Source organism: Falco peregrinus, chromosome 1, assembly GCF_023634155.1.
Source record: "Falco peregrinus isolate bFalPer1 chromosome 1, bFalPer1.pri, whole genome shotgun sequence".
NCBI classification, from domain to species: Eukaryota; Metazoa; Chordata; class Aves; order Falconiformes; family Falconidae; genus Falco; species Falco peregrinus.
In genome coordinates, this window is record NC_073721.1 from 4,942,671 (window position 1) to 4,952,815 (window position 10,145).

The following is a 10,145-nucleotide window of genomic DNA, read 5'->3' on the forward strand; positions in this document are numbered from 1 at the left end:
TAATGCCTTGTGGGGCAAAGAGTGTTTCTCTGGCTGTTAGCAGTTATAGGACTGTGAATGTGTTGGAGATGTGATTTAGAGCTGTGTCCAGAGGAGAAACAGCTGTTGCAAGGAAAGGGGAGTTTCACAACCTGAAGAAACACCACAGCTTTGTAAAAGAACTTCGAATGGGGCTCAGCAGAAACACTGCTTTGCACTGGGGAATTTCAGCCTAGTGAATTACTTTTCAATACGTATAGTTTTTTAAAAAAATAATGCATAAATGGCTATTTGCCTTGTTAGCACAGTCTTGATCTAGATTAAATACCCAGATTGCAGGTATGTATACCCAGAGTAAACTCTAAGCCTGTTTAATGGCTTGGAAAGTAGTTATGGCACCAAATAAAGAACTGCTTTAAATAGACACTAGCCAATTTCAAGATTAATAGCAATACTTTAAAACTGTTGGCAGGCAGCAGGCGGGATAGTGTCCGATGGCCATGTGTTTGTGTAGGTACCGTACCGTGATTTAGGACAGAGTCATCTGAAATGGAGAAACAGAAGGGATAAAGCAAGGAGAGGAGCACATGGAAAGAAATAGCCAAACAAGATATCAGCAGGAGTCGTTAGTGATCACACTCCAGGTGCTGGTTGCAAGAGGTTAACAAGGTTTCTGTTTGGATGTTTATGGAGAAGTAGCATCATGGTGAATAATCAGCCAAATCATATTGTTGTGTGCTCTAGATTTCTTTTAATATTAGAAACAGGAACACTGATTTTATGTATTTTTTACTTTCTGACTGGAAGTCTGGGTCCTTCATTTGCAGCCACTTTCACATGCTTTGCCACCTAGGTACAGCATGGCACGCTTTGACATGTAAACTGATTTCAGGCTATGGAATGTCATAGAGATATAGATAAAAGACTTCCAAATCTTTAATGTTTTCTACAGTAGATTATCTGAGCCAATAATAAAACTTGGAATATCTAACTTAGTTTATGATCAATTTTGTTTCAGTGCTACTGTGTCTCTGTTGTAAAGGAAAACATTGAATGACAGATATTTAATTAGGCAATAATGAATCTGTCTTAAACATTTCAAAATGGGACCACTGGGAAATGATAGGGGGAATTAAAGTAGTCAGTTGTTTTTGCCTTGTCTTGGAAGTCTTGGCAGTCTTGAAAGACTGCCATAAACTGTAGGTTGTATTACTCTGGTAACAGAATTAATACATTGCTCTGGTTGAGGCCAAGTAATGCAATAGGTGATTAATCTCCAGCTCTCAGTGCACTGGATTGCTACATGAAAGAAAAATCAACAGTTTAAAGACAGCAAATGTGCATATGGGAAGTGGCATGTGTAATAAATGTGCAAGAACCCAGAATCCACCTTGTAACGCTTGGAGAATCTTACAGCTATTTACATCTAGACTTAGAGCTGAGTTTCTGTGGCTCAAGGCCATCTGCATTTGTTAGTAAAAACAAAGGTACTTATTTCATTCTTTTTAATCCTTCTTTTTAATGAGACGTTTAAGCTGACACTCTGTTTGGGAATCACTTTGTAGATGGGAACATGATAGTTCTATCTTGGTTTATACTATACAGATAACAATGTATGTCTCATTAGTCTTTGAAACTAGAGAGTTTATGTTGGAACCAGAAAGCCAAAATGACACTTAAAACTCCAGAGAAAGAAGGCAAATTGTCAGCATTCTTATTTCATTTATACCTTTCAACATGAAAAATGCATCCATTTAAACCTCTGAGTTGCTTTGATATAAAAATAGGCCAGGCAGGAGAAGAATTCTGGCCACATTCTCTAGTCATATAAGTTTTGCTTCAAGTGAGCTAAGCTGTATGGTGTCTTCTGTTTCTTTGATACATTAATGTGGTTGACTACCCTGTAGAGCCAGGCAAAAGTTGTCTGTAAAGGCACTCAAATAACATTTACTTGTTTGAGAAAATTTCTCTGCTTCTTCCCGTGGACAAAAAAAGTGCACAGAAAGCACTTTTTTTTTAAAAAAAAAAAAAACAAACACAAAAAAACCACCTTTCTCTTCAGTGTACAATGTATCTTATGGGAAGAGAGGGCAGCTTACACTGTGCTAACAAGATTAATAGGCTAATTGAAATCATTGATTCTGAGAGTAAGAGCTTTGTGGAAAATTATTCCATTTTCTCTGGATTCAGATGTAACTATTGATTAAGTCTGACTGATTACATGTTGTTACTGTTAGATTAGATGTGGACCGTGCTCTTAGATAACCTTTGGAAAAGAGTTCATCAACTGGATGGACAAATGCAGCCGGCCACGTTTTCCCCCAGGGTGCAAAGGCAGTTCTGTGGGTTGCTTCCTGCAATTGCACATTTTGGAAATCTCAGAGCAGATGTTGACTAAGAAAAGTACCATTTCTTTCTAGTGAAACACTTCTGTATCACAGCCAGAGTTCAAAGGCAGATGCACATTTCTGCGTGATTGTTTTTAATAAAGCGTAATTAACTTAATTTCACATAAGGTTCAGAGAAAAAAAATTTAGGAATATTTTGGTGAGTTTCATATGAGTTTAGTATACATCATGTAACCAAACCCAAATATTTTGAAGTAGCATTTAGTAATATTTAATAACATTAGTCTAAACTAAGCATAATTCCAGTATTATACCTCTCCAGCCTCATTCCTGTTCAGTAGAGAAAAGTTGATTTTAGTGGTTACATGCATCAGGCGTGCAACACTACGGCTAGCCTTCCTGGAGAGTCTTCTGTAGGTAACACAGCATTAAGATAGATTTTTATAATGTATTTGAATAAGTAAAATTTGGAACATTTGAGTGTAAATACTGAATTGCGACAAAGGTCTGTCCTATCAGATTAAAGGAGTGTTGGTCTTAATTGAAGTGTTTGTGGAGTCATCTGACACATTTGATTCATAATAATACTATCTGTGTATTTTTATTCATTGTTATTTTAGCTAAGCAGACATGGAAATTCTTTTCCAGACCCAATAGGTAGAGATAGATGTAGTCTGCCTCTAGCCTGCTCACACTGGAGCCTATTCTTTCAGCAAACCTATTATTTACTAAATTTATCCATATTTTTAATTGTGTTTCTCTTGCCATCTGCTCTGAATTTTTTTACCTACTGCATTTAATCTGATTTAAAAAACAAACAAACAAAAAACAACAACTTTTAATCTGGTATTAAATTCTGGGCAATGACAGTTGACAGAAATACTGATGTCTACTTACTTGTAAATAGAAAGGGGGTAAAGTGCATACTGCTAACAGCTTAATATCCAGCTTTGTAATAATTTTCCTGGTGGTGCACAAATGTGTAGATTTTTTTTCTGGCCCTGTGCAGGGTTGCGATGAACTGCCTGTTAAATGCATCAGAAAAATGTGGGTCAGTTATGAACTCCAGGGGCTAGAGCCAGCCTCTGAGCAGGGATGAGTTCACGGCCACACATGGGGTGATCTGTAGTCTTTTGCCAGCCCTGTAGTTTTGCCAGAGCATTTACAGCTAAAAAATGAGCCTTTAGGGATAAATTCAAGAAACTTGGACAGTGTTATGTTTTGTCTTTGGGTTAAGGTGCCAACGGATCCCATAGTAAGGGAGAACTGAATAAAGAGCTTCTCAGAACACCCTTGCTAAAAATGCCTGAGTCCTGAGAAAGAGAAAATCTGGACCTTGATCATTGCCCCAGGCAGGGTTAAACTGGCTGAAAGAAAAACCTGAGCAAGCTGGTGTGCAAGAACTAACCCAATCAGGTGTGCTACTTGCACACAATTTCACACTTGCATTCAGAGACTGCAATATCAGGCAGTTGATATTGCTGTTGTGCTAATGCTGTCTGTTTGCAAACATGTGTTTTATTTTACCAACCCCTAAATTAAAATCCTGTTCCTTTAAACAGAGCCTAGCTAGTCTGATCTTTTCCCAAACATAATCCTTTTATGCAAACCATCTTTAATTTTTGCGACGTGCTGCATCGCAAGAGACCCAAGGCTAGTGATAGTAAAGCTGTCAGTTCTCATCAGTGCTAAAAACCCCAACCCCCTCTTCATACAAGAGATATATATAGGATTGCATATTTGAATATGCGCTTTCATTCCACAGTGGGTTTTCCCAGGACAGAGTGCAAAATTAATTTTAGATGCTAGTGTTTCACCTTTTCCAATCCAGAGTTAAACATACTTGCTAATATTAATACTTAAAAAGAAGTCTAATAGCATCCTTATGTACGTATGGGCAATCTGAGATTGTTTGTGGGGAAAAAAAAAGAAGAAAACAGAAAGTCCTGATTGATCAAGGTGTTAAAATACATCTTGCTTTGTGCCTGAGGCGTTCAGTTGATTACAGGAGCTCTGTTCATGTGTTTACCGGTAAGCAAGTGGTTAAGTACCCTGATGAATTATACCTTGTAGGAAAACTAGTGTAATAAACTCAATGTAAGATTTTAGAGAAGGGCATATTTACTTAGATCTCTAAGTGAGTTGACATGATGCATTCACAGACTTTGCATACTGAATAGCACCAAATGATGTGTCCAGGTGGTCTTGATTTGTTAGCTGGAATTAGTTTGGGGAAGGTCTTTTAGGAATCACCCACTGCTACAAGATGGCCCCGTGCCTCAGGATCTTCCTGAGTGCAACTGACAAAAATCTTAAGCCAGATTGAGGCCCGTTGTCCTCTTTTCATCTTTTGCAAAACATGTTGGAGGTGTATTTTCCTGTAGATTCAGCAGGATGAGGAGGGGTACGTGTGGTGGGGAACAGCCTCACTGACACCCCCCTGGTGGGAGGACGCAGGGCTGGTGCCCGTGGTGTCAGCTTATCTGTGTGCAGGCACTTCTATATTCTCACAAACACCACTTTCCTCCAGGAGAAAGGGCCACCATTCTGAAAACCATCTCTTTTCCTACCAGGAGCCGATGGTGATTACTGGCGTCTTCTCAACCCAGGGGAATACATGGTGAGTGTGAAGGCGGAGGGCTACACCGCTGCCACCAAGACCTGCGAAGTCGGCTACGACATGGGAGCTACCCAGTGCGACTTCACCATCTCCAAAACCAACCTGGCGAGAATCAAGGAGATCATGAAGAAGTTCGGGAAGCAGCCGATCAGCCTGTCCATGCGGCGGCTCCGGCAGAGGGCTCGGCAGTGGCGGCAGCAGCGATAGACCTCAGCCCAGCAGCCCGCGGTGCCCTCGAGCTCTGCTTCTATCAGCCTGGCTGTAGTCGTAGTGAGAGTTACATAGCCCATCTCTGCATACATTATTTCTCTGCACGAGGCCTTTCTGTTAGTGGAGCTGGATGAGTAGTGGGGTATTTTTTGTTTTGTTTTTTTTTTTTTTTGTTGGGTGAAAAATCAGAAACAAAATTCAAGTTGAACCAAAACAGGCTCCAGTGCGGGGGAGAGGCAGGAAGAATGTAGAAAGATGTTTTGAGTTAACCTGGAATGAAATTTTTTCCTTGTTGGGTTATTTAATCCTTTGTAAATCTGTTTTCTTTAAAAATAGAAAATAGAACAGGAAAAAAAAAAGAAGATACTTATAAAGGAGAAGTGTTTTGAATGAAAAACTGAAAAATATTGTTTCTAAAGTATAAAATCGGTATATTTTTGCAATTCCAAAAAGTTTTAACACTCTACATTTTATTCTTAAAATAAAGAGGAGGAAGGCTGAGAGGGGACAACTTCTGTTGAATATCATTAAAACTCGTGTCAAAATTTCAGTCCCCTTTCCTTTTGGCAAGGACCATGATACGTGGGGAAAAATCCTGAAGTGAATAACCCACCGTAGCTTTCCTGTTTGGGTTGTTTATGTTTAAGGATGTCTTGTGATTCCAGAATTTAATGCCAGGAGTGTTTTCTCCTCTTGCTTTTTAAGGATGCGTTTTAACTCCGTGAACTAAACCTAACGGAAAGGGCACAGGATAAGGACCACTTCAGCACTGTGGCATGGCACCCCTTTTCTAACCTGGAGAAGGACTTGAAACAAAGCTTTTCTTGTGGATGCAGCCAGTTGTGCCATGTGTTTGAAAGGAGAGCCTTGGTCACTGATACGTGCATAGATTGCAAATCCACTGATACCATCGTTTTTCTTGATTTTTGGCCTGCCTGTAAGTGTCTTTTGTGCTCATGCACACCTTGTGCCACTATCTTCTACGACATGCAAGGGATTCTGTGTTTCTCTGCATGGTCCACTCATCTTGCCACTGCAGCTGCTGCTGCTTTTTTGGCCTTATGACTCTATGGGAGCAGGATTTGTTCTTTATTATTGGCTTTTAAGTAATAAAATTGTACAGCAGAATAGAATTGAGGCTCAGGAAGGATGCGGATCAGATCTAGGAAAGAATGAGCTAAATAAACACTGGACAAAGTATTAGGTGGTGAACGTCAACTTTGCTCTGTTGGTTTCAGTCTTATGACCTTAATTACACCAAATGAAGGGCCAGCTGCATGATATTAGCCAGTCAAAAGTCTGTGGCTAAATAAACATCTCTTAATATGCTTGGTAGAAAGACTGCAACATACACCTCCAAATAAAATTCTGTTATAAACATTTTAATTGCTATTGCAGTTTTTGCCTATATAAAATTATCCTTGAAAAGACATTCATCAAAGTGTCATTCAAAACTGAGGAAAAATAAAGTGCAAGTAGAAACCTTACTGTAAAAATATCATATATCACCTGCATTAAATCATTTTTTCTTGTCAACAAATCTTGTAAACAGGTAAAAGGCAGAAGATTGCAGAATGAACAACATAGAACCTTGCATAACAAAGTCACATTCTTAAATTTCTTAGACAATTCCAGTCCATGCTTGTTCTACAATACCATTAAATAATAGCAATTTATTTGGCAGCAAGGGCTCAAAGGCAATAGAAGAGCATGTACATAGGTTTCTGTAACTGTAATTATGGAACTCCAGCTCCCAGTCAGCATAATTTAAATTAAGTAATAGAGTTAAATAATCCAATCAGTACGTTAGCATTTGGAATTCTATTTTACTTTTACTCTGTTTACCACCCTTACAGCATTCTATATGCCATATATTTTTGTATAGCAAATATAACAGCAACTTGTCAAGATGGGATTATTTTTTTTTTTTTTTTTGGCAGCTGAGAAGGCATTAATGATGTCTTTGTGCAGGTAATGGTGTGAAATCATTTTGGAATATGGAGTAATGACAGCAGACAATCCGTTAGCAATTTAATTTGTCTTGTTCTTTGGCTTATGCAGATTTTGTTGCCACCACAATAGATCAGGGCCATACATGGGGTTTTGTGAACTGATGGAGTTTCTTAGGTGGCTTCTCTCTGGAGTCCCACAAAGGCTACGTAGTCATCTTGCTGGGGGTGGCTGGCATGGACAGGCAAACGAGGAACTAACCAGCCAAATTTAAATCACTCTGATAATCAGACTGAGGGTAGAATCTACTGTCTTAGTCCTGGCAAGTCAGTTCTATCTTGAAATAATGTTTCAGGCTGGTTTGAGATTTCCTTTACAAACCTAGAGGTCCCTAAGCTTTGTTCTCAGGTATGAGTTATCTCAACGAGAGGTTGTTTTTTTATTTGATAGCAAGAAGTGGATTTGATGGGAAATTCTTCAACGTCTATTAGCTAAAATTAGATGGACTTTGATTGCTGGAGACCTCGGTAACATCAGATGCTGAAGACAGTGGCCTTGGTTCTCTTTACTGGCTGTGAATAGTGCTTGCACGTACCTGGGCACAACAGGACTATGACTAATGCAAGTGACCTTACTCCATTTTAGTCCAGGCATTGTTAAATAAATGGCCTACTAGCTGTCAAGTTTGCTTGTCTGTGCAATTATTTTTTTGATTTTCCTGTACCTTTACACTGAAAAACACTCAAATTCAAAGGAAATTTACTAGGAGCTCCAGATGTGTGAATATCTTCTGCTGAGATAAAATGGTTATGCCTGCCCTGAATATATTATTACTGATGTGTGCCCTATTTACTGCTACAGTTATGCACTTGGGAGTTTGAATGTTCATTTTCTTTTAAATACATAGCACTGCTATTTAACATTTAGAGAGATCCAAACCACAAACCAATAAATCTGAATACCAGTGTTTTCTATCTATCTACCTTTTCCATGTCTTTAGAGTAGGTAATTTTTTCTAGATTCTGTGCTTTTAATCTCTTTTCCTTTTAGTGTTGTAGGAAACAGGTAACCCTGCAGAAATGATAGGAAATAAAACTTGAGGATGGATATGATTTTATAATTACAGATCTATTTTAACAACTAATTACATGAGAACTTTGTTAACTTTGATCATCCCTGATATAAAACAAAAAAATACAATCTCTTCCAAGTAATAAGACAATCAGCAGCACAATCTCACCCATACAGTAAAGGTTAAATAAAGAAAAGGTTAAAACAGGACATATTCCACTCTCCTTGATAATACCAGTCATCAGTCACCTGCTCCCATGCAGAGCTCTGACAATCATAAAATCCAGTGGGAGCTGGCTCTGGACTATCTATGTCATGCTATCTAGCTATTCATTCTTTATCTATTTAGTTATCATAATTTTTATCACCCTTTATCAGTTTTTCTCATCCATCTTAGTAACTACAAGTAGGCTAACCTCTCAGACGGTTTGTGGTATCTGCACATCAGCTTGGGAATGCTGAAGCCAACAAAACTGTACCTCCTAAAACTTGTATCTGCTTACACACATTGGTATAAGTGTCATGAATCTTGGCAATCTGTAACTCAAATTTAATCTGCTGGCATCAGAAGGCTCCTAGGGGTATGTGAGTATTGCTTTTACCAGGAGGCTGAGCTCTGTGTGGGTAAAACACACTGATAAAAATGAATGTAAATGAAGTATTGGCTATGCTGGTGAAGAAATGCCATTTTTCATTAGATATTTGAAGTCTGTCACGTATTTTCAACTTGGGCCACCAGCTGCTTTTCTTTCTTTTATGTGTGTATAGTTATGGGGTTTTTCCCTCTAATTTCAGCTCGTTATTTTCAGGGAATTTGGGACAACTTCCCAAAGTGTGGATTTCGGAAGTCACTGGCAGAGTTATACAGCCTAATTTACTTGCCTCTTTTATCATGCTGTGGTAGGTGGTTGACCTTTTAGAGAAACAGCAGAACAGAGATGAGTTAACCTGACATAGAATACAAGTGGTTTCACACCAGCAACTTCTACTACTTAACCTTTAAAAATTGGCATATAATATATTTGCTATTGGTCTGAAAACGTCTGAGTTCGGAGGCAAAAGTGCCTTTGCACCGTTTATCTTTGTAATCAGTCTCTGTGTGAATTTAGTCAGGTTACAGCCATAAGCCTCAGGGAGGGGGTACAGACGCACAGACAAGATGTACACATTGCGGTAGCATCACCTCCTGCTGCAGTACGCTGCCATGCCGGCATGGGAATCCCGCGGGACAAACAGCTCTGTGTGCACCCACCAACTACCCAGCAGGAGCCCACAGAAGCTCTATTTCATGCTCGCTAAGAGGATACAGCCTTTCAAACATCCTTCGCTTTTCTCACGGGAACAGTTGCTTACACGGAGAGAGGGTCGGTGATTTTTACAGTTGATTTCATGGATAATTTTAGTACCACTTTCACCTGTGTTACTTTGTGCTGTTGTAGCCCTAAGCAGTTTTCTCAGTCCTCTCCGGTCCTTAATAAACAGCTATGAATACTTTTGGCTTCAGGTGATTAACTTATAGAACTTTTAGGTTTCTATCCTGGTATTTCATTAATTTTCTAACTTTAAATCACATCTATATACTTAGTCTAATGTGCTTACTAGTCTTTCTTTTTGAAGGTCATTTAGCTTGCAATGACATCTTTTTATTTCAATGATGCTATAATATGATTTTTTAACAGCAAAATTTGTTTTAAAAAGCTATCTCGGTGAATACAATCTTATACCTGGAACAGTGAGTCACTAAATAACCATTCTCTGCCATCTTCCACTGATCCAATCCCTATTTCACAGCACACATAGCCAGTTTATATCTAGGTGAGACTTACAAACCCACCAAGTCCACGTGCAGATTTGCAGGACAAATTATTGATCAGCTGCTGTGGTGGCTTCTCTGTCCTCTTAACCTGACAAGATAGTTTTATTTTGATGGAGTTGTGTATTACTGCTACACATGAACTTTTTAAACA

At 38.8% G+C, this 10,145-nt stretch overlaps 1 protein-coding gene across 1 annotated transcript in view; it reads left to right on the forward strand.

Moving 5' to 3' along the window:
* CPXM2 (carboxypeptidase X, M14 family member 2) overlaps nucleotides 1-7,790 on the forward strand; it is a 79,190-nt gene extending 71,400 nt beyond the window's left edge. Inside the window, exon 13 of the mRNA XM_005232448.3 lies at nucleotides 4,901-7,790. Within this exon, the coding sequence (XP_005232505.3) occupies nucleotides 4,901-5,154 (254 nt within the window). The 3' untranslated portion in view covers nucleotides 5,155-7,790. The remainder of the gene's footprint in view (nucleotides 1-4,900) is intronic.
* Nucleotides 7,791-10,145: the final 2,355 nt, after the last annotated feature.